Source organism: Balaenoptera physalus, assembly GCF_965194825.1.
Source record: "Balaenoptera physalus genome assembly, chromosome: 10".
NCBI classification, from domain to species: domain Eukaryota; kingdom Metazoa; phylum Chordata; class Mammalia; order Artiodactyla; family Balaenopteridae; genus Balaenoptera; species Balaenoptera physalus.
In genome coordinates this window covers 49,875,312-49,901,766 of record NC_138889.1, presented here as the reverse complement: position 1 = coordinate 49,901,766, position 26,455 = coordinate 49,875,312, and the positions used below count along the sequence as shown (strand labels likewise).

General features: G+C 35.3%; 1 protein-coding gene across 13 annotated transcripts in view; it reads right to left on the bottom strand.

The window, feature by feature from the left end:
* The window catches only part of PICALM (phosphatidylinositol binding clathrin assembly protein), a 103,370-nt gene that overhangs the window by 39,066 nt on the left and 37,849 nt on the right, over positions 1-26,455 (bottom strand). For 12 of the 13 annotated variants that reach the window (XM_082410162.1, XM_082410161.1, XM_082410156.1 and 9 more), the window contains exons 4-8: positions 25,067-25,169; positions 9,293-9,386; positions 6,061-6,172; positions 4,337-4,443; positions 1,976-2,017 (exon numbers count right to left, since the gene is read on the bottom strand). In XM_082410162.1, the coding sequence (XP_082266288.1) occupies positions 1,976-2,017; positions 4,337-4,443; positions 6,061-6,172; positions 9,293-9,386; positions 25,067-25,169 (458 nt within the window). The remainder of the gene's footprint in view (positions 1-1,975; positions 2,018-4,336; positions 4,444-6,060; positions 6,173-9,292; positions 9,387-25,066; positions 25,170-26,455) is intronic. The other variant, XM_082410160.1, reaches the window with a different exon arrangement.

The following is a 26,455-nucleotide window of genomic DNA, read 5'->3' as shown; positions in this document are numbered from 1 at the left end:
TCTCTGCCAATTATGACCTGAACAATTTCCTTCATCCTGTATTTTCTCTCTACATATCAAGACCTTAGCACAAGAAAGATATGGTAGAAAACACTGACTTCTTCGTTGATCTGAGAACACATGTGCACTCCCTCAACCCCAACAAATCAGCAGGCCAACTACTGTCCCAAGAGCTATTGTCGGAGATGACGATGAGAATGTTAACAATAGCCGTTAACATTTTAAAAGCTCCTGTAACAGCACAGGCACTGTGCAAGCTACCTTGTATGTAATCACTGACTCTATGGGAAAGACACTACATATCCATTTTACAAATAAACAACCTGAAACTGAAAATTAAGCAACTTGTCCCAGATCACATATCTGATACATAGCAGGAGCTAACATAGTGTGCAAGGTTTGTCCGATCTGAAAGCCTAGATACTAACTACTATGCTACAGAATCCTAAATTAAAACTGTGGTCATTTAAACTGTACTTTATTTTTTTCTGAAGGGTTTAAGCTGTGCTTACAAATATTAAACTACCTAGTTATGATAATTAATAAACTATTTCCCAAATCCCTTCTAAATGTATCTGGCTATTCTTTAAAAGTCAAACCCACATTACAAAGAGTGAAGGAAATGTGATGCTTCACATCCTAAAAAGAGCAATTTATAACAAACAAAAAAAGAATAAATAATCTCAAATTTCCTCTCTTGTGTTTAACTACCATCTTCCCTAAAGTATAAAAAGCTTTGTTTTAATTCACTTGAAAATTTTCTGAATCATTCAGAGATCATCAATGAAGAGGGAGGGACGGAGGGTCAGAGGCTGGCCAACCCTACCCAATCACAATACCATGAATATTAAAGTACAGACACATGATAACAGTCTGGCCTGAGGCTGATGCTTTTTAAACAAAGATAGGTGAAGCTCACATGACAAATGGGGTAATGGCGTATCTGAAACTGCCAAATCAGTTTATACTACATATTGTTCAAACAATGCCTCTTCTCACATTTAGCCTACAGTAATGTGCTTAATCTTAATGACGTCAATTATCTCATGTGGGCATATGCAGAAATTTTTTATTTACATACAATCCATAACTAGATCTAGTGCATACTCTTAGCCTGGTGATCAAAGGGATGAATCAGAACAAGTGAGTACAGAGAAAAACAGTAAGAACCTTGATACACAAGGATAGTTTATGCCAGGTACTTTCATTCTTAATACTCAGTCAACAAACACCAGAAAAGGCCAGAACTTCAGGTTTAAAGTTTCCTTTCCAGAAATTTTTAGAAGATAATGATGATAAAAATAATATTATAATAGCTAACATTGAGTACTTAATGCTCTAAATGTTTTTTAGGTATTAACTCATTTAATCCTCCCAACTACCTAATGAGATGGGTATTGTAGTATCTGCATTTTAGAGATGAGACTGAAGCATAGAGAGTAACTTCCCCAAATCACAGGGCCAGCTAGTGGAACAGCCAGGACTCAAACTTAGACAAAGCCTGCTCTCTTAACCCAGCATCATGTTTTGAGGTTTATCCCAATTTAATATATTTACCTGAGTCAAAGAGCCAAAGTGGAAGGTTTAAAACAGGAAAAATAAATCCTGTATAAGATAATTCTCTACCAATAGTATACTGAAAATTTTGTTTTTAAAATACCATTCTCTAAGTTCAGTTCTTTCTTTCTTTCTTTCTTTTTTTTGATAATGATAATGATGAGAAACAAAGAGAGATTAAAGAGAATAAACTAAAGGAATAGTAGAGTAGTGGCTAGCTCCACCAATATAAGAGATGAGTAGATTTTATACGGTAATAGTGTTAGAACAATTGTCAGCAATATATCAAAATGTTAAAATCTGTCAAGAAAAATTACACTGATCTCCTTGACAGCAGGGGCTGCATATTATTCATCTTTGTACCCTTCATACCTAGCAGAATATAGCAGACAGTGATTGGTATTATAACAATACTTACCTGTGAAAGGTCTGGTATATCACCTCTGTCAATTCCAACTTGCTGTAAGAAGAAGCAGCATTGTATTTAATAGATAAAATTACAATAGGGTGTTTTATAAGTAAAATTTAGAAAATGACATTTATGACTAGTACTATGAGCAATATTTTAGAAAGAATTCTTTAAAATTAGAAGAATATTTAATCCCCACAGATATCATTCAGTACTTCCAAGGACTCAGATGTTGTCTGATGGCTCTAAAAGTTCTAACAGGAGGGGAACAAGAGTTGGAAGTTCAACAAGGCTATTAAGTTACCATCTCCACATCTTCTAAGCACCTATATAAACTACCTTGTCACAATCTGAAAAATCCATCACTTCTATGACAAAAACATTACACCAAGAATGAGAAAGGCTGACCATGAACAAGTCCCCTGGGGCATAAGAAGAAGTTAAGGAACAAACCTAATGACAATGACTCTCCCTCCATATAGTATGCTTTCCCTGGCAATCACCACAGATAACAATTTTTAAAACCTATGTTCACTCAAGCAGGTCAGGTTTTATACAAATACCAAGTGATATGTAACCAGGATATAACTGTCCCCACAAAGCAATCTCCATACACTTTCATGATGTTCAGGTACTAGGTAATTTCTAGCAAAAAAGATAAAAACCATTCCTATTTATTCCAACACCCAAATTTAAAAATTCTTTTCCCTCCCATGACTATATGACTATATTTCATTTTCTAATCATTCTCTCTTCCTTTTCTCAACCTCTCAAGGGCCAGTCCCAGAATGATACCAGTAGAAAATTTGATAAAATAATTCATACTAAGATCTTAAGAGCTAATCACTGATTGATATATTTGTCCTCTTCAAACACATTTGAAAAGGTTACTTGCGTCTTTTTTTTTTTTTAAGTATCATTTTAACTTTATTTATTTTTATTTATTTTTGGTTGTGCTGTGTCTTCGTTGCTGCGTGTGGGTTTTCTCTAGTTGCGGGCAGCGGGGTCTACCCTTTGTTGCGGTGTGCGGGCTTCTCATTGCGGGGTTTCTCTTGTTGCGGAGCATGGGCTCTAGGCACGCAGGCCCAGTAGTTGTGGCTCGCGGGCTCTAGAGCGCAGGCTCAGTAGTTGTGGCACACGGGCTTAGTTGCTCCGCAGCATGTGGGATCTTCCCGGACCAGGGATCAAACCTGTGTCCCCTGCATTGGCAGGCATATTCTTAACCATTGCGCCACCAGGGAAGTCCCAGTTATTTGTGTCTTTACTCCAAGAACTAAGGTCTCATAATGAAATTGCTAGCCCAAAGACCACCTCATAAAAGAACAAAAGAAGCCAAAGGGAAAAGCCAACAAATTAAAACCTTATTTAAAGAATTTACTAGAATCATAGCATAAACACTACCTTTTTCTGGTTTTAGTATGTGACTGACCCTAAAGAAATGGGGAAAAAAACACTGATTTCTCCTTGAGAGATACTTTAAATCCAAAATAAATTTCAGTACACTTCATAAAATAGCTGATTAACACCACAAAGCTATTTTCTTCAAAGGTCTCATCATTCTCTTCTATCCTATTCCATCTGCTACAGAATAAAACATCACTATGGTAATAGAGCTAGAATCACCAACTTGCTAGTTTCAGATTAACTACTTGGATGTTATTCATCAGTTATATGGTCTATTCATCTTCTAGAATTATCCTAGCAAGACACCTCTGGTGGTAATGCATAGAGGGCAGAGAAAGGGAAAACAAACAAAAACACTTTAAGTGCTGCCTCTGTGCAAGCAAGATAATGCCCACAAGCATTACCACAACTACCTTCTGTGACAGTCTCAGAAAATTATTTTTAAACAGATTTGTAAAATTAGATTATTCTATAACCTACATGAAAACCTACATGGTTTTCATAATCAATGACAAACAATAAATGCACTATATTCACTTCCGAAGGGAACAAAACATTTTGAACCATGTGGCTCCAGCTGCAACTCTCGCTGGAGAAAAGAGACTTGCACTAACATAGAATATTCTCTACCATATTGAATAGAATAAATCTTCTACAATACATGGCCAATTCCAAACATAAAAGTCACTGCCACCTACCTGATTTCATAGAGAAATAAACAATTTTAAAATAGATTACCTTTCAGTATTCAATACTGAATTAAATATACAGGATATTTTTTATTCAATATTATATCATATTCATACCATAGCACAGAATTCAATATAGCATAGTGATATAATTGAATATATACCTTACTATACTTAAGACACTTCTTTCACTTGGATATAGACTGATTTCTTTGAAATGCACACTTAAAGACAAAAAAAGCAACTTAAGACATACAGTCATTTAAAGACAGTTTACCTCTGCAACTTTGAGAAACTCTGAGATTCTTGTCATCCTAGTCAGGAACTTCTTATAGATGTCAAGACCTTCTTTGCACTGGTTCTTTTTCATATCGAAATATTTTTCTGCCAAAAGTAGATGTAAATATACTTTTATTCACTTCAAAATATAACACTCAAAAAGGAAAAAGATTTAAAACAGCTCCAAAGAGATTATATTGATGTCTCAGAGAACACATTCACCCTACAGAAAAAATAGTGTTAAATAAGCTTAGATGTTTAAAGCAAATTAAAATAGAGATGCTGTTATATTAAAAATTAAGAAATTATGACTTTACTCATATTACTAGTATGTTCTACAATATTTCTTCCCTCACAATTCCCTAAATATATACTTGCATGTTAATACAGATCACATTTGACTCCATTTAAAACAGTGCTAACATCTATTTCCAAATATTCTTACTAATGATAAAGAAAGATGGGGGCTTCCCTGGTGGCGCAGTGGTTAAGAATCCGCCTGCCAATGCAGGAGACATGGGTTCGATCCCTGGTCCGGGAAAATCCCACATGCCATGGAGCAACTAAGCCCGTGAGCCACAACTACTGAAGCCTGCACTCTAGAGCCCACGACCCACAACTACTGAGCCCGTGTGCCACAACTACTGAAGCCCATGCTCCTAGAGCTCATGCTCCTCAACAAGAGAAGCCACTGCAACGAGAAGCCTGCGCACCACAACAAAGAGTAGCCCCTGCTCACCGCAACTAGAGAAAGCCCGCGCGCAGCAACGAACACCCAACGTAGCCAAAAATAAATAAATTAATTTAAAAAAAAAGAAGAAAGAAAGATGGCAACTTTTCCATGTCCAAATGTCACTTGGAAAGCTAATTTAACTTAATATATAAACAGCAGTAAAGAGCTTAATTTACACCAATCACAGGGTGGGAGACTATGCCTTCCAAAACTTTGTAGAAAAGAAAACTTTCCATTTTTCACTTGTTAAAAAAAAACAACCCTATTTCCCTATCTCCATAGATTAAAGCATCCCTGAATGAGTCTGTGTTAAGCCAGCCTATGAAAAACAAATTTAAATAAATTCTAAAAAAAAAAGTACTGAAAAGGGAGAACAATTACATTGGAATATTTGACATCTGACATTTGATACTTTGGCACACTTTGCAGACTGTTAATTGTCTACTCCAACCAAATCCCATTAAAAAAATTAGCATCTCTAGGCAAAATTAACTGCATTCCATATATACTGAATACACAGTAAAGCACCACATTCCTAAAATGCCTCAAAAGTAAAAAGCATCCTTAAAAATGCGTGTTTAATTATTTTAAAATAATTAGCAATCTGAAAATTAAGTTTAGAAAAAAATACCAATTTTACAGTTAAAGTTCATTTTGGAGTAAATTGTGAGGAAATGATTTTCCTGAGACAGAAAATTCCAACTTAATTTTTATGAAATTTTTGTATTTCTAAAAATAATAAAACTGATAGAAAAAAACAGATATATCTAAAAAATACAAAACTCATCTAGCTGAACATTCTAGTTGTGTAAGTATTTAATCACTTAGCATGTGTAGTCAGATATAAAACTCTTTTCTCCAAATTGTTACAATGAATGACTATATCTCAGTGGATTTTTAGGCAGCTTTAAGTAACAACTTAGACAATATTATTTACTATATGACACAAGATAAGAAATAAAATGTTATTAAACTATAGAAATATTTACCCAACAGGTTAATAATTCCTTCATTGTATGCTGCAAACAGTCTAATGGCATCTTTGAACAGGAGCATGAAGGCAGCATTTATTACCCCATTTGTAAGTTCATTGCTATTAACCTGGAAAAAAAAAAAAAGAAAGATTAGCTAATGTTTTGTTTTAAAATGACAATTACTTCCTTCAAATTAAAGTACAATGAATTCAAACATTTAGGTGTATGAGAGGAAGACATTGATCTCTAGCAATCAGAGTTATAGCCATATAGTGCAAAAATCTTGATCAAAGAGTTCAGATTTATTTAAAAGCTACAAACACAAATCCTACAACATTCAATTTAGTTCAGAAATAAGTCACTGAGAACAAAAGTACCCTTTAACTCTTGAAATTCTTAGGCTACATCTCAAAAGTCTTTTAAGTTCATTTCAATATTAAATACTTCTAATTGCAAAATAAAGTCCATTTCTAGGTAGAAGTTCACTCTGAGTCATGAAGAATTTACTGAATATTTTTAAATCAAAAAATATTTATTAAATGGCTACTACAATCACCAAGGCACTGAGTTAAGCTAGGCAGAATATACTTTTTTTTAAAAAAAATATAACGTTTCCCAATATTACAAACAAGCTCACCTTCAAAATGGTTATAATAATATTTCTACCTCACACGGTTACTGGGAGAATTAAATGATATATTGAGTGTAAAGAGCCTGATGCAGTACTTTACAAATAAATGATCAATATTTATTATTATTAGTGAATTATGCTTTAACAAAAAAAGCACTTATTTGTTTACCAAGAAATACAAGAAATACCTTTAGTTTTATCTTAAAGAAAGAATCAAAAGGATAAACCAAATTTATCTTAAATTCCTTTTTAGATATCTAAGTACATGATAGTTACCTTGTTAGGTATAGAAAAATATAAGCACAAAGCTGAACGGTAAGCAACCAACTGGTAAATATTTGCAGAATATCTGACAAGGTTGACTTCCATTATAGAGAGAATTCTATAAGACAATTCACAAAATAAAAAATACATATAGCTAATAACATGTGAAAAGAAGTTCAACTTCACTGATCAAGTAAATTAAAATAATCAAATTAAATTACTGAACTATCCTTTCTTGAGCACCAGACTAGTAGGTATCAAGATAATCAAAACCAAGGTATTATTCTATACAGATAAGGATTAAGAAAAACAGGCACCTATTGACAAGTGAGTGGCTCAACCCTTTTGGAGTGTTAAGTTGGCAATATTTAAAATTTAAATTTCTTAAAAATTTAAATGTTGGGACTTCCCTGGTGGCGCAGTGGTTAAGAATCCACCTGCCAATGCAGGGGACACGGGTTTGATCCCTGGTCCGGGAAGATCCCACATGCCGCAGAGCAACGAAGCCCACGCATCACAACTACTGAGCCTGTGTTCTACAGCCCACGAGCCACAACTACTGAGCCCGGGCACCACAACTACTGAACCTGTGAGCTGCAACTACTGAGGCCACACTCGGCAACTACTGAAGCACACACACCTAGAGACAGTGCTCCGCAACAAGAGAAGCCACCGCAATGAGAAGCCCACGCACCATGACGAAGAGTAGTCCCGGCTCGCCCCAACTACAGAAAGCCCCCGCGCAGCAATGAAGACCCAACGCAGCCAAAATAAATTAAAACATAAATAAATAAAGTTAGTATTCCTTAAAAAAAAAAAACATTTAAATGTTTATGTCCTTGAACCACCAAATTCTTTTTCTAGGCATTAACCCTAAAGAAATAGGTTTATAAATGTGTAGATACACTATTATCTAACACACATAGAGTATGTAGTGTCCCTCCATCTTCTGTTTTTTTTCTCCATTTATTTTCTGAATTAAAAACCAAACTACCCTAAATATTTATCAACAGGAGGATCAGGTAAGTTGTTACACACAATGCAGTATAATAGACACTGAAAAGAATATGCAATTTTATAAAGGTACCCACAATAAATTAAGTGAAAAAAAAATTCATGGTTGGACCCTTTCTCTATAAAAACCAAAATAAAGCTCAGTAGTTACATTAATCCCCTGTCATCTAGACTAGGGGCCAGCAAACTTTTTTGTAAAGGGCCTGATCGTGAGTATTTTAGACTTGCAGGCCATATGGTCTCTGTCACAACTACTCAGCCCCGTTATTACATCAAAAAAAGCAGCCACAGACAACATGTAACCAATGAGCCTGTTCTAAAAACACAATTGTGGACACTGAAAAATAAACTTCATATACTTTTCACCTGTTAAAAATATTCTTTTTTTTTTTAATTATTTGCAACTATTTAAAAATGTAAAAATATTCTTTTTATTATTTGCAACCATTTAAAAATGTTCTCAGTTCACAAGCCTATAAAGAAATACTAGTTTGAGAACCTGTTCTAGTCTATAAAGCACCTTCAGGATTCATTTATTGAATGTTTACTGAACACTATCTATGTGCCACACACTACCGACAATGGGGACACAGCAGGGAAAAAGAAGACCTGGTCCCTGCCCTCCAGAAGCTTAAAGACTACCAACTAACAGCACACCATTAAAGGAAAACCAATTTCAGCATAAAACTGTCACAGTTCCAATCACTAACTTGCACTTACAAGCTCTAAAATACAATGTCTTTAAGCTAGATGCACCAAAAAAGAAAAGACTTGTAAATGCTAACACCTAATATATTACAAACAAATGACAAAGCTGGCAACTTGGTTCAAGTAACAGTCATTAAAACAAAAATCCCAGGGAACACAACATCCTTGGGCAATAGCTATATAACATGTTGTTACAAGTATATTTGAACTTCCCTTTATTTCTCAATAACTGTCATGCTTTGAGTTCTACAATGCAGACAAAAAGTGAAATATTAAGTTAGCTCATCATAAAGAAAATCTTTACACATTTTTAATATCTAAAAACCATTATCAAAAGGAAGTAGATTTTCACACCAATCTCTTTATCTCTCCATCACTTTCTTTAGCTTGTATACCCTATAATTTGGGCGTTAGAGAAGCACCACCAAAGAAATCAGAGTAAATCTAGAACAATTATAAAAACGGAAAGTAATCTGATTTGGGACCACATTTATAGAAAATCCTTAGGCAAATAGGATATTAGTGTGAAAAAATTAGTCTACGATAACTTGAGAATAAAAACTCTGACCAATTAAAATGATATAATTTTTAAAATCTCAAATTATAAAAGCATTTATGCAATCAACTTACATTAAAATCAAGAAGGGCATCCATTTGATTTTGAATAATTGGTACAGTTTTTAGGAGTTTTTCTGTGTTCATTGTTCTCATAACTCCATCAGCCCTGTTTAAAAAAAAAAAACAAAAAACAATTGAGTTTGTTATTAAATCTACATTTTGAACTCCCATCTGGTTCTCTATGTAAACAGAACAAGGTGCTACAAAACATTGCACGTTTTTAAGTCATTATTGAACCTGAAACCTCAAGTATCAATAGAAATCATATAGAAAAAACAAAAACAGGAAACACCGTTATGTCCAATATCAAGGTGCTCCTTTATAACTAAAAAGAAGATGTAAAGCATGAGACATAAAAATAAAAGCTTACATTATATAGCCAAGTTTATACTACACTTTTTACATGAGAAAATCATCTGATCCTCACACCACTCATGTGTGTAAAGGGCAGTTTTACAGATTTTTTTTTTAATTATAAATTTAAAAAAATCATTTCCCTCAAATCACTAAATAGGACACAATGGAGTCTGCAGTTGAACACAAGTCTTGGTGAGCACCACTTTATTTAAGGTAGTTTATTTGTGACTCAAATCAAAATAAAATTATTTTATTATAAAATAAAGGACAATTTTACCAAGTCATTCTAATCTGGCCATTAAAGTAAGTGATAATTAAGAGGAATGGTTTTTAATAAAATGTTCTGTTAAATATTTCCAAAAAGATTTCTTTAAATATTTCTTTAGATATTTCTAAAAATAGAGAAATATCAGCAGTACCAAATAAACTAGAATTTTACAAAACTGACACCAAAAGCACTAGATAAGAGGTACTGGGGTTAAGGCGCAGAACTAACGTTAAGTGTTTATTATATATCAGGCTCCATATTAAGGGCCTGATGTATGTTTTTCAAATCCTCACAAAAATCCTGTGGACAGCCTTGTCCCATTTTATAGACAATGAAATTTTAGGTTCAGGGAGGTTATGACTATCTAAGTTCAGAAAACAAATTCATTTTAGGGTCAGTATGTAAACCTAGGTGTATGAGACTCCAAAACAGTGCTTTTCGTAACCTTTTGGCAGAGGAACAAGACCCTTTCAGAAAATATACAGGCTTTCCCTAATTTACAAATGATCCATACTTATAAACAGCTGTTCTACCCTAAGCTACCCCTTCAACCACAACCCCAGATACCAGAAAAACAATTAAGCTATGAAAAGCAAAAACAGTGCTTTGCAGGATAAAACAAGAGTTTGAAGAACAAACACTGGACTGCCTTACATAGGCAGCTATTGACCAGCTTTAGTCCAACAACTCTCCCACATAAGATGTGTTAACCCGCGGACACCTATATCCTCTCAGGTATTAAACTACATTGACTGGAGTTTGGGGATAAGGACACGACTCCCTCTTTGTAACCCTTTCTTTATTCTCATACACATCACACTCTTGTTTTACCAGTCACCGTTAGTCCCCTTTTAGTTCTTCCTCCCTCTCCTTGCTGAAGTAATTTTTGACCTCCTGGTCACTTCCCCTCCATCACAGAAGACTTGAATACTGGCTCAGTTTTTCTCAGTTAACTTCAACATCTTAACATGCACAACCAATCCAACATCTTGATCGCAAAATCCCTTAACCACAACCCCTATTCCCATAGTCAGATCCTGACCTTAACTGCCCATCCCCACAAGAAACAACATTATTCCTACTCCCACTCCTACTCCCTTACCTCCATCTTAAGAAAAAGGCAAAATTCAGACACCTTATCCTGACAATAACCTTTTAACTTTCCAGCTGCCTTGGTCAAGTGCCCCATGGCAAAAACTATTTGACTTTATCATCAACTTCAATGCATCAACCCCACCACTACCCTCATTGATCCCTTTTCATTTTTCCTTCTTTAATCTAGCTTATAATTCCACAGATCATTACTATAATCACTCCCTTGCTAATACCCTCTCTTACACCTCTCATTCCCTGCAGTCACCTGGCAAATTCACAATCCTGGGTGAACACACATTTATCTTCTCCATGCCTGTATACATGCAGCTGAGTGCTAGTGAGGAAAACTGAGTAAACTGGTAAAACTACAAATTCTTGATCATCAGCCTCAAATGGGGACTCAGCATTGCCAGCAGTCCTCTTAGCCTCTCTAGTGAATCCCTCCCTTGAGTACTTTCAAACCACCTTCTCCCACCTGTCCTTCTCCACCCCTCCCCCACATCCAACACACAAACTCTCAGCTCATAACTCTCAAAATATTTCACTCAGAAATAGAAAATGACAAAAAGAGATTGTCTGATTATCTTGCCACCAAAACTACATTTATCTGATCTGCTCCTATTACAATGGAGGAAGTCTATTTCTTTCTATCAAATGTAAATATCACTCACACAGGTCCTTTGGATCCCACTCTGTCACAATCTTTGGTTATCCTCTTTCTCTCTAACACAGCAGTGTCCAATAGAACTATCTGCAATGGTAGAAATGTCCTACACCTACACCGTTCAGTATGGTAGCCACTAACCACACGTGGCTACTGAGCACCTGCAATGTGGTTGATGCAACTGAGGAAATGAATTTTTAATTTTATTTCAGGTTAATTTAAACAGCCACATGTGGCAAACAGCTACCATATTGGACAGTGCAGATCATTAATCTCTTTTACATTAGATCATTCCCATGAACATGCAAGCGAAGTCTACCACACTTTAAAGATTACCACACTTTAAACACAAACACACACACACTTGCACTAACCCCATACTCCCATTCAGCTACCACTTCTATTGCATAGTCAAGCATACTTCTTAAAAGAGTTGCCACTTCCTTGCTTTTCATTCATTATTCAATTCACTCCAGTATGAGATCCACCCTTGCCTCTTCATGTTGCCTCTCCAGTGGGTACTTGTCTAACATTACCTGACTAGACTTCTCAGCATCATTCAGAAGTTTCTCTCATTCTTGTAATACTCTGTCTTAGCATCCCCTATATCCCTCACTCCTTGTTTTCTTCCTACCTCACTATCACTTTTTTAGTCTCTTTCATTGACTCCTCATCCTCTACTCATTCTCTAAAATAAATGCTGTGTATCTCAAGATTTTTTTAGGCCCTCTCCTCTCATTCTCTATTTATTCCCTAGGATACTGTCATTCCCAAGGCAGAAATTACCAAACTGCCATTGATATGTATATATTCCCAGACTAGAAATCTCAAAGTTCCTAGTTAGTATTGTTGAATTGCCTAATTGAAACCTTAACTTATAAAAATCACAGGCATCTAAAAACTAATATTTCAAATACTAAATCCTTAATTTTTAACCACTATACACTACCCTACCCTGCTCCCAAAAACCTTCCCAGTAAAAGGTAACATCTCCCCAGTGACTTAGGCCAGAAACTGTGGGGATGTTTTTTTATTCTTCCCTCTCTCACTAGCCTACACATCATTTCATCCCAGAGAACTTTAAATTTTTTAATTAAGAAAAATCCTAAGTTATCACATGCTTACATCAGACTTCAAAAAACTCAACTCATAATACCAAATGCTTAAATATGATTCAGACCAAATGCATGACAATTCATACTCCATGTAGAACGCAAGTTTTTATTACTTCTTAAATAGATTATAATTAAATTCAGATACTTGCTTCCCAAATATAAGAGCAATGAATTAAAGGATGATCATCCATACCCTTACTCACAGACAATACCTCTATTATTCTTTCTTTTGCTTGTTATGTAACAATGTCTTGTTACTTTGAACCGTACTAATTTAGAATTCAAGATAATTCAACATGGTAAGTTAACACTATCAAAAAATGGAATGTTAAACAAATAGAAAATGAAGGGACCAATCTTTAACACAACGAACTAGAAAGATAAATCTACAGGCAATTTATTGGATCCATTTTTCATAGAACCGTTTAATGTACTATTTAGAAACACCTAGTCACCTTTTCAAAAACTATTACATATCTACTATGTTTAGATACTGTGAAAAGTCCTGAAGATATGAATCTGAGTAAGACTATATTGTCTTCCTGGATGGACAATCTCATATAGAATCTAACAGAAATAAGGCTTCCTCAAAAACATGATGTTTGAGTGAATTCTTGAAGAATGACTAAGAATTTGCCAGAATAATGAATAAGGGGCTAGATAAAAGAAGTATATTTAAGTGAAAAGTCATTTAACCATACAAGGGTAATAATTCATTTTGATTTTGAATATCCTGTATTTCTATTAAAAATTACAGTTAATCTCCACCTCAATTTCTAAATACCAAGATATATTCTAAATGAATCAAAGATTTAAATATAAAATACTGGATCCATAAAAATATCCAATGAAAACATAAATAGCTAGTTGATCACTTTGGGGTAGAAAACCCCGCTCCAAGTTTGCTTAAAAGACAACAGCCATAAAAATAAAGATAACAATTTTTATCACATAAGATTTTTTTTAAGTTTCAATACTGCTAAAAAAAAAAACCAGGAGCAGTATTTATAACCTGTGACAGTTTACTTTCCCAATAAAACCCAAAGCTTATTTGTTAGTTTGCCATGTGCTATAAGCATAACATAAAATATATCATTTAATCCTCATAACAATCCTAATAGATCAGTGCTATTAAAATCACCATTCTACAGATGAAAAAATATTTACAGAGGAAATAACGTGGAGCTTAAGTCAAGGCTTCCCAACTGTGCCACAGCAGACTACTATGGTACAAATGGATTATATGTATGCCAACACATTAATGCCTAACCCTTCAGCCTCAAGCGGTCTTCTCCATGTAACCCACTGTCCTGTACAAATAACATAAGTTTGTGTGGCATGATGTGGAAATAGTTAGCAAACTGATGGATATGTAAAAAAAAGATACTTGTTCTTAGGAAATAGACACTAAAGTATTAAAAGCTATACAATGTAAAAAGGAATGAGGTATGTAATCCACTTTCAAATGGATCAAAAAAAGAAGTATACAAACACACATACACAGAGAATGATTAAACAAATGTGACAAAATGTTAAAACCCAGTAAATCTGAGTAAAGTGTATAGGAGTTATCTGTATTATCCTTGCAGCATTTCAGGAAGTGAAATTATTTCAAAATAAAATTATTTTTTAAAACTTAACAAGCTGGCAGAAGTATCCTACTAAAATCTTTCATCTAACTGGAGTGAAGCTAGAAATCAAACCTAAATTTATCTGACTAAACAGCCAGTTAGTCTTAAGACAACAGAAAAGAACTGTAAAAGCCCAACAGAGAAGTGGGCAAAGGACATTGAAAGGCAATTAACAAAGCATGAATGGCATTTTTAAAAAGAGAGAAAGAGGCTCAATATCACCATTTAAAAATTAGTTGATCAACCAACATAAAATGAACATCTAATGAGATACATTTTCATGATGATGGAAGAAAACAGAGGAAGAGGTATTTATAACTGTAATTAACTCAATAATCTGGTACCACTTTTATCCAGGGGAATTTAGTATTTTCTAATAAAATGGTAAATGTCTATAACGTTTGACTTGTCAATTCTAAGAATTTATTCTACAGGAAACTTTACTTAATGCAACCAGAGAGAGGACAGACGGAAGAAGAATTACAGTCCTGCAGCCTGCAGAATGAAAACCACAATCACAGAAAGACAGACAAAATGAAAAGGCGGAGGACTATGTCCCAGATGAAGGAACAAGATAAAACCCCAGAAAAACAACTAAATGAAGTGGAGATAGGCAACCTTCCAGGAAAAGAATTCTGAATAACGATACTGAAGATGATTCAGGGACCTCGGAAAAAGAATGGAGTCAAACATCGAGAAGATGCAAGAAATGTTCAACAAAGATCTAGAAGAATTAAAGAACAGAAACCTAGACGAATTAAAGAACAAACAGAGATGAACAATAAAATAACTGAAATGAAAAACACACTAGAAGGAATCAACAGCAGAATAACTGAGGCAGAAGAAAGGATAAGTGACCTGGAAGACAGAATGGTGGAATTCACTGCTGCAGAACAGAATAAAGAAAAAAGAATGAAAAGAAATGAAGACAGCCTAAGAGACCGCTGGGACAACATTAAACACACCAACATTCACATTATAGGAGTCCCAGAAGAAGAGAGAAAGGACCCAAGAAAATATTTGAAGAGATTTTAGTCAAAAACTTCCCTAACATGGGAAAGGAAATAGGCACCCAAGTCCAGGAAGCACAGAGAGTTCCAGGCAGGATAAACCCAAGCAGAAACACGCCGAGACACATAATAATCAAACTGACAAAATTAAAGACAAAGAAAAATTATTAAAGCAACAAGGGAAAAATGACAACATACAAGGGAACTCCCATAAGGTTAACAGCTGATTTCTCCACAGAAACTCTGCAAGCCAGAAGGGAGTGGCACGACATATTTAAAGTGATGGAAGGGAAGAACCTACAACCAAGAATACTCTACCCAGGAAGGATCTCATTCAGATTCGACAGAGAAATCAAAAGCTTTACAAACAAGCAAAAGCTAAGAGAATTCAGCACCACCAAACCAGCTCAACAACAAATGCTAAAGGAACGTCTCTAAGTGGGAAACACAAGAGAAGAAAACGACCTACAAAAACAAACCCAAAACAATTAAGAAAATGGTAATAGGAACATACATATCGATAATTACCTTAAATGTGAATGGATTAAATGCTCCAACCAAAAGATACAGACTGGCTGAATGGATACAAAAACAAGACCCATATATATACTGTCTACAAGAGTCCCACTTCAGACCTAGGGACACATACACACGGAAACTGAGGGGATGGAAAAAGATATTCCATGCAAATGGAAATCAAAAGAAAGCTGGAGTAGCAATACTCATATCAGATAAAATAGACTTTAAAATAAAGAACGTTACAAGAGACAAGGAAGGACATTACATAATGATCAAGGGATTAATCCAAGAAGAAGATATAACAATTATAAATATATTTGCACCCAACAAAGAAGCACCTCACTACATAAGGCAAATGCTAACAGCTATAAAAGAGGAAATCGACAGTAACACAATAATAGCGGGGGATTTTAACACCTCAACTTACACCAATGGACAGATCATCCAGACAGAAAATTAATAAGGAAACACAAGCTTTCAATGCCACAAAAGACCACATAGATTTAATTGATATTTATAGGACAGTCCATCCGAAAACAGATTACACTTCCTTCTCAAGGGCACACAGAACATTCTTCAGGACAGATCACATCTTGGGTCACAAAACAAGCCTCAGTAAATTTAAGAAAATTGAAATCGTATCAAGCATCTTTTCCGACCACAACACTATGAGATTAGAAATAAATTACAGGGAAAAAACCCGTAAAAACACAAACAAATGGAGGCTAAACAATACATTACTAAATAACCAAGAGATCACTGAAGAAATCTAAGAGAAAATTAAAAAATACCTAGATACAAATGACAATGAACAGACGACGATCCAAAACCTATGGGATGCAGCAAAAGCAGTTCTAAGAGGGAAGTTTATAGCAATACAATCCTACCTCAAGAAACAAGAGAACTATCAAATAAACAATCTAACCTTACACCTAAAGGAACTAGAGAAAGAACAAACAAAACCCAAAGTTAGTAGAAGGAAAGAAATCATAAAGATCAGAGCAGAAATAAATGAAATAGAAACAAAGAAAACAATAGCAAAGATCAATAAAACTAAAAGCTGGTTCTTTGAGAAGATAAACAAAATTGATAAACCTTTAGCCAGACCCATCAAGAAAAAGAGGGAGAGGACTCAAATCAATAAAATTAGAAATGAACGAGGAGTTAAAACAGACACCGAAGAATTACAAAGCATCCTAAGAGACTACTACAAGCAACTCTATACCAATAAAATGGACAACCTGGAAGAAATGGACAGATTCTTAGAAAGGTATAACCTTCTAAGACTGAACCAGGAAGAAACAGAAAATATGAACAGACCAATCACAAGTAATGAAATTGAAACTGTGATTAAAAATCTTCCAACAAACAAAAGTCCAGGACCAGATGGCTTCACAGGTGAATTCTTTCAAACATTTAGAGAAGAGCTAACACCCATCCTTCTCAAACTCTTCCAAAAAATTGCAGAGGAAGGAACCCTCCCAAACTCATTCTATGAGGCCACCATCACCCTGATACCAAAACCAGAGAAAGATACTACAAAAAAAGAAAATTACAGACCAATATCACTAATGAATATAGATGCAGAAACCCTCAGCAAAATACTAGCAAACAGAATCCAACAATACATTAAAAGGATCATAAACCATGATCAAGTGGGATTTATCCCAGGGATGAAAGGATTCAGATACTATAAAACTCTTAGAGTAAAACATATGCGGAACACTCTCTGACATAAATTGCAGCAATATCTTTTTTAATCCACCTCCTTTAGTAACAAAAATAACAACAAAAATCGACAATACTTAAAAGCTTTTTCACAACAAAGGAAACCATAAACAAAACAGAAAGACAACCAACAGAATGGGATAAATATGTTTGCAAATAAAGCAACCGACAAGGGATTAATCTCCAAAATATACAAACAGCTCATGCAGCTCTATGTCAGAAAAACAAACAACCCAATCGAAAAATGTGCAGGAGATCAAACCAGACATTTCTCCAAAGAAGACATACAGATGGCCAAGAGGCACATGAAAAGCTGCTCAACATCACTAATTATTAGGGAAATGCAAATCAAAACTACATCGAGGCATCACCTCACACTGGTTAGAATGGGCATCATCAGAAAATCTACAAACAGTAAATGCTGCTAGAGAGGGTGTGGAGAAAAGGGAACCCTCTTGCACTGTTGGTGGGAATGTAAATTGATACAGTCACTATGGAGAACAGTATGGAGGGTCCTTAAAAAACTAAAAATAGAACTACCATACGACCCAGCAATCCTACTACTGAGCATATACCCAGAGAAAACCATAATTCAAAAAGACACATGAACCCCAATGTTCATTGTAGCACTATTTACAATAGCCAGGTCATGGAAGCAACCTAAATGTCCATCAACAGATGAATGGATAAAGAAGATGTGGTATATACATACAATGGAATATTACTCGGCCATAAAAAGGAACGAAATTGGATCATTTGTAGAGACGTGGAAGGACCTAGAGACTGTCATACAGAGTGAAGTAAGTCAGAAAGAGAAAAACAAATATCGTATGTTAACGCACGTATGTGGAATCTAGAAAAATGGCACAGATGAACCGGTTTGCAAGGCAGAAATAGAGATACAGAAGTAGAGAACAAACGTATGGACACCAAGGGAGGAAAGCAGCTGGGGGTGGGGGAGGGTGGGATGAATTGGGAGATTGGGATTGACATATATACACTAATATGTATAAAATAGATAACTAATAAGAACCTGCTGTATAGCACAGGGAACTCCACCTCGCTGTAGAGTAGAAACTAACACAACATTGTAAAACGACTATATTCCAATTAAAACAAAAACAAAAACAAACAAACAAAAAAAACTGCCCAGTCATATGGTTTGGCCCTCTTTAAGCAGAAGAGTGGATCTTCTCCAGGAATCTCTGATCAGATCCCTGGAAGCTAATTTATAACAAAGCCCAAAGCTAATGGCTCCCTATGAGGGCCACAGCAGCATCCACATACAAGGTGTCAAGATGAGGAGTGGGCCTTTGGTAAATCATAGAACTACTATGCTGATTAATCCTTCTGCCACAGTTTTCTTGTTGAAAGCCCTGCCATACATTTTGATGCTGTGTAAAGTTTCCTTATTCCGTATGTCCATTCCTAGGGAGTAAGCCCAAATCTAGTTTGTTATTCCCCCTTATTCTCTAAAACAATAATACTTGTATATACATCTAACATAATTAAATAAATGTTAGTTACATTAAAAAATGCAACCATATGTAAAAGAATGGTCAGTGTGTTACTTTTGTAAGATAAAAAAAATGAGAATAAATCAAATGTACATCCAGAACATTCTAAAGCCATTCAGAAGAATGAGATGGGGATTTCCCTGGTGGCACAGTGGTTAAGAATCCACCTGCCAATGCAGGGGACACGGGTTCGAGCCCCGGTTCGGGAAAATCCCACATGCCACAGAGCAACTAAGCCCGTACGCCACAACTACTGAAGCCCATGCGGCCTAGAGCTCGTGCTCCTCAACAAGAGAAGCCACGGTGGTGAGAAGCCCGCGCACTGCAACGAAGAGTAGCCCCCGCTTGCCGCAACTAGAGAAAGTCCGTGTGCAGCAATGAAGACCCAACGCAGCCAAAATAAATAATTAAAAAAAAAAAAAAAAGGATGAGATGGATCTATGTGTACAGACATTGAAAATACCTAAAATATATATTAGGGGAGGGAAGCAGTCTTCAAATAATGTGATTATGTAATTTTCTGTGTCCCTTCATACATGTATTTACACACAGAAAACTGATTAGATACACCAAAATATTGTTTCTTTAAGTCAGAATGCTATGTTGCCTGAATTTTTGTAATAGTTTATTACTTTTGTAAACATAAAAATTTGTTACCCTAGTAAATAAAACTTCACTATTTACTACACAAACCCTCTCCAAAACTGAAACAGTCTACTGAGGTTTTTGCCATCATATAATAAATTTCACGCCTTCAACTTATACTCTTATGTTCTATATTTTTCTTTCTTATTTATACTGATATATATGTGTATGTGTATGTATCTGGGTATTTTATACACCCAGATACATACACAAGTTGTGCTATTCTTGAGTCCATTCAGTCACAGGTCCTCTTTGATTCACGTTCCTTTTCCTTAGCATTAAATAAAGAGTAATTTCCTTTAAATCAGTACTAATTACATCGTACATAATCAAGGGCTGTTCTCATCCAAATAATAAAAGTTTGCTCTATTAAATATAAAAATGCAGCAACACTCCTCAATCGCGAAACTGGCCCTTCAGATTAGAATAAAAGTTACAATTTTTCAAATATATTAATCTGGGACTTCCCTGGTGGCGCAGTGGTTAAGACTCCACGCTCCCAAAGCCGGGGGCCCAGGTTCGATCCCTGGTCAGGGAACTAGATCCCACGTGCATGTTGCAACTAACAGTTCACATGCCACAACAAAGGAGACCGCGTGCCACAACTAAGGAGCCAGCAAGCCGCAAGTAAGGAACCCATGAGCAGCAACTAAGATACAGCGCAACCAAATAAATATTTTAAATATATATATATATATATATATATATATATATATATATATATATATAAAAATGTGAAATCTACAAATATCTTGATCAGTTTTAACTGAACACTCTTTACAGGAAAGTATTAATATAAACCCAGCTGGAAAGTGGTTTACTGGACAGAATACTGAGGGTTAAGAATCAGACTTCTAATATGATCTCCTCTATCATAATCACCTACAAAGTACCTAAATATATGAAACAAAAATCTGTGGAATTCAGTTTTGGTAGGTTCCAAACTCATCACCTTCCGATTAATTTGAAACAGTGACACAGAAACATTTAAATTCAGCTTTAAAACTTCTTGAATAACTGAGAGGTTACTTTACATTTGTATTAAATTTTTCATTTCAGTCTAGTAATTTAACATGTCAAGAGAACAATTTAAAAGAACATATTAATTGCGTAGATCTTTGGGGTCTGTAAAGAGCAGGGAAATTCAGAAACTCAGAGTACTTCCGCAGAAGCCAGATTCCCCTCAGGGCAGGCCTCCATAGTTACAAGGGTCATCGATGCCCCTTAAGAATGTCTTCTTTCCTGAGGACTCATCATATATCCTAAAAAAAGCCTGTACACCAGACTTTTTATCAGCTATAGAAGCACCGATTCTATCATTCATGAGATTTGTCCTTATGACAAAAAGACTGTGATTTATAGGGCATAGCAAGAAATAAATTCAACCTCTGCATTCAAGATTAAAAAGAACCTTAAATACAAAACAGCAATGAAAGAAATTACACAAGATAAACAGAAAGACATCCTGTATTTATGGATTAGAAACAATGTGTTAAGACACTTAACACTTCCCAATTTGATCTACAGATTAAATGCAATCTTTATCAAAATCCAGCTACCATTTCTGCAGAAACTGATACGCTAATCCTAAAATTCATACGAAAATGCAAGAGATACATAATAGCCAAAACAATCTTGAAAATTAAGAAGAGAGCCAGAGAACTCACACTTCTCAATTTCAAAACTTACTACCAAGCAACATTCTTCAAGACAAATGTGGTACTGGCATGAGGACAGACATAGATCAACAGAATAGAACTGAGAGTCCAGAAATCAGCCTTTACATTTATGATCAATCCATTTTCATCAAGACCATTCAATGGGAAAAGAAAAGACTTCAACAAATGGTGCTGGGATAACAGAATATCCACATACAAAAGAATGAATTTACACCCATACCTCATACCATATACAAAAATTAATTCAAATGGATCAAAACCTAAATGTAAGAGCTAAAACTACAAAACAGAAAAAACGTAGGAGCATATCTTGGATTAAGCAATGTTTTCTTACACATGATGCCAAAAGTACAAGCAACCAAAGAAAAATAAATAAATAAATAAATTGGAATCCATCAAAATTAAAAACTTATGTTTTTCAAAGGATACCATTAAGAAAGTGAAGACAAGCCACAGGAGGTGAGAAAATATTTGCAAATTATATATATGATAAGGAACTGATGTCCAGAATATATTAAAAAACTCTTGCAATTCAACAGTAAAAGGACAACCCGATTAAAAAACAAGCAAAGGACTTGAACAGACATTTTTCCAAAGGAGATATACAAATGGCCAATAAGCACATAAAAAGACACTCAACATTATTAGCCATCAGGAAAATGCAAACCAAACACGATACACCACTTCACACCCACTAGGACGGCTATAATCAAAGACAGAAAATAACAAGCAATGACAAGAATGTGGAGAAATTGGAACCTGTATACATTGCTGGTGGGAATGTAAAATGGTTCAACTACTTTGAAAAACAGTTTGCTACCTAAGGAGGCAAAAGACCTGTACTCCAAAAACTATAAGACACTGATGAAAGAAACTGAAGATGATGCAAACAGATGTAAAGATATACTGATTGACTGATTGATTCTTGGATTGGAAGAATCAATATTCTTTTTTTTTTTAATTATTAGCACCTTTCTTTAAAATTATTATTTATTTATCCATTTTTTTTGGCTGTGTTGGGTCTTCGTTTCTGTGCGAGGGCTTCCTCTAGTTGCGGCAAGCGTGGGCCACTCTTCATTGCAGTGCACAGGCCTCTCAGTATCGCGGCCTCTCTTGTTGCAGAGCACAGGCTCTAAGCACATGGGCTTCAGTAGTTGTGGCTCGTGGGCTCTAGAGCGCAGGCTCAGTAGTTGTGGCACACGGGCTTAGTTACTCCGCGGCATGTGGGATCTTCCCAGACCAGGGCTCGAACCCGTGTCCCCTGCATTAGCAGGCAGATTCTCAACCATTGTGCCACCAGGGAAGCCCAAGAATCAATATTCTTAAAATGACCTTACTAACCAAAGCAATCTGTGGATTCAGTGCGATCCCTATCAAATTACCAATGGCATTTTTCACAGAATTAGAACAAAAAATTTTAAAATTTGCATGGCAATACAAAAGATCCCAAATAGCCAAAACACTTTTGAGAAAGAAGAATGGAGCTGGAGGAATCATGCTCCCTGACTTCAGACTATAAAACAAAGCTACAGTAATCAAAACAGTATGATGCCAGCACAAAAACAGACATATAGATCAATGGAACAGGACAGAAAGCCCAGAAATAAACCCATGCACTTATGGTCAATTAATCTATGACAAAGGATGCAAGAAGATACAACGGAGAAAAGACAGTCTCTTCAGTAAGTGATGCTGGGAAAACTGGACAGCTACATGGAAAGAAAGAAATTAGAACATTCTCTAACACCATATACAAAAATAAACTCAAAATGGATTAAGCACCTAAATGTAAGACCAGATACTATAAAAACTCCTAGAAGAAAACTCAGGCAGAACACTCTTTGACATAAATTGTAGCAATAATTTTTTGGATCCATCTCCTAGAGTAACGGAGATAAGAACAAAAATAAACAAATGGACCTAATTAAATTTAAAAGTTTTTGCACAGAAAAGGAAACCATAAACAACGCAAAAAAACAACCTATGGACTGGAAGAAATGATTTTCAAACAATGCTACCAACAATGGATTAATTTCCAAAGTACACAAACAGTTCATACAACTTAATATCAAAAAAGAAAACTCAATTGGGACTTCCCTTGTGGCGCAGTGGTTAAAACCTGCCTGCCAATGCATGGGACACGGGTTTGTCCCCTGGTCCTGGGAAGATCCCACATGCGGAGCAACTAAGCCCATGCACCACAACTACTGAGCCTGCACACCCTAGAGCCTGCACACCACAACTACTGAGCCCACGCACAGCAACTACAGAAGCCCGCACGCTCTAGGGCCCGCGTGCGGCAACTACTGAGCCAGCATGCTGCAACTATTGAAGCCCGTGTGCCTAGAGCCCATGCTCCACAACAAGAGAAGCCACCTCAATGAGAAGCCCACACACCACAATGAAGAGTAGCCCCCGCTCGCCACAACTAGAGAAAGCCCTTGTGCAGCAACAAAGACCCAACATAGCCAAAAATAAATAAATTAATTAATTTTTTAAAAAAATCCAAAAATGGGCAGAATAAAAAAAAAAATTTTTAAACAAAGGGCAAAAGACCTAAATAGACATTTCTCCAAAGAAGACATACAGATGGCCAACAGGCACATGAAAAGATGCTCAATATCACTAATTATTAGAGAAATGCAAATCAAAACTACAATGAGGTATCACCTCACACCAGTTAAAATGGCCATCATTAAAGTCTACAAACAATAAATGCTGGAGAGGGTGTGGAGAAAAAGGAACCCTCCTACACTGCTGGTGATAATGTAAACTGGAGCAGCCACTATGGGGAATAGCATGGAGGTTCCTTAAAAAATGAAAAATAGAGTTACTATATGATCCAGCAATCTTATCCTGGGCATATATTCAGAGAAAACTCTAATTCAAAAAGATACATGAACCCCAATGTTCACAGCAGCACTATGTACAACAGCTAAGACATGGAAGCAACCTAAGTGTCCATCAAGGACAGATGAATGGATAAAGATGTGGTATGTATATATATATGGTGTCTCTATATGACAGAATATTATTTGGGCATAAAAAGGAATGAAGTACTGATGCATGCTACAACAAAGATGCTACAACTTGAATACACTATGCTGAATGAAAGAAGTCAGACACAAAAGGCCACATATCATATGATTCCACTTATATGAAATGTTCAGAACAGACAAATCCATAGAGATATAAAGTAGATTTGTCGTTGCCAGGGTCTAGAGGAAGAGGAAAATGGGAAGCAATGAAATGTTTTGGGATTACATAGCAGTGATGCTGCACAACTTTGTAAATATACTAAAAACCACTAATTGTACACTTCAAAAGGGTGAATTTTATGTTGTGTGAATTGTCTCAATAAAGCTGTTATAAAATTCAAATGAACTTTGAAAATCCTAGTACAAAAAGTATCTGATATACTTCTTCAGAGAAAAATGAAGTTCACCTTTTAAAACTGGCCTGAAATTCCATAATTCATAATCAATAATGCCTATGACTTATAGTTTAAAATATGCAAATCCATCAGATGTCAAAAAAAAAAAAGCAAGCTTAACTCACCCTCTTTTCACTTTTGTGAAATCAAATGCAACTTGTCTGTATGAAACTGCTTTTTCATTTAGATATCTACTATACCGCCTAATAAAGGTAGACATATCATATCCTGTAAGAAAAGAAACAGAAAAGGGTTTCATAAATTATTAAAATCCCAATTAGCTTAGAAAACCAACTCATTTCATCCAATGGCCATACTGTCTTGTTATCCCACCTTCAATTTAGTGATGTAAATTAAGTGACATTAAAATCTCTAATACTTAACATTTTTGAAGTCAGTTATGGCATATGTGGCTTAGAAAAATCTTCCCCCTTAGAATTTCACTAAAATAATTCTGTTTTACTTCTGACCAACATTCCTATCTTTTATTTATCAGGAACTGAAAAGCCTGTTTTCTTATACTACCTGATAACCTCATAACTCAAATTTAACATCCTATGGAACCACAACCCCACTCCTTAAGTCATTAATCAATTTAATAATTTTCATACTTACCAATCTTTAGTTGAATATGATTTAGAACAACTATAACTTATGTGTGCCAACCTTATAAGTAGTAGAGGAAATTACTGCATAGTACAATGAAAGAAATGGCAATATGCAAGTTTAAGGCCTAACAAAAAACAATTATATGAATGTTTTCAACTAAACTTTCAAAATGAATACCTAAATCATTCTAAGATTTTGTTTCATCACAGTCATGAGATTTGAAAACTTCAGCACCATAAAATCTAATCAATATTATTTAAAAAAAAAAAAAAAACTTGTGTTTTAGCTATTGCCTGGCTCAGTGAGGTCTATAAATTTTTGCTTCTCATTGTAAAAGCAGGTCCATTCTATTTTAGTTCATCTTCATCTAACACATTCAACTTTAGTTGTTGATGGTCTCTGCTACTTTAAAAAGATAATACCAAAACAAGCAAAAAAAAAAAAAAAGAAAGAAAGAAAGTAAAGTAAAGTGACTGGATCTAACGTAATCACCAATTCATTTATTCAGCAAATATTTCTTGAGTGGCTACTAATTTGCCACTGGAGAAAAATCAGTAAATAGAAAAAGAAAAATCACTGCCCTCAGATATTCTCATAGCTACTAGTGCACTTTATAAGGTGTTACATACTCACATTCTTCAGCTCTTTAGTTAATATTGTTCCCTCTAATCCACTCTACTCCATCCTTGCTAATGGGAGAAATCTCTCTTATCCTTCAAGGCTCAATCTCTGAAACTTTCCCTGAACTCTTTGTGCTCCCATATTATTCTTACTCCAAGTACAGCTCAAAGCTATTACATGTACACAGTGTCTATCTCACTCACCAGACTGGAAGTTTATATTATATACACCCAGTATATATTTAAGAAAATATACCAGACTCCACCCAACAAAATACATCAGCA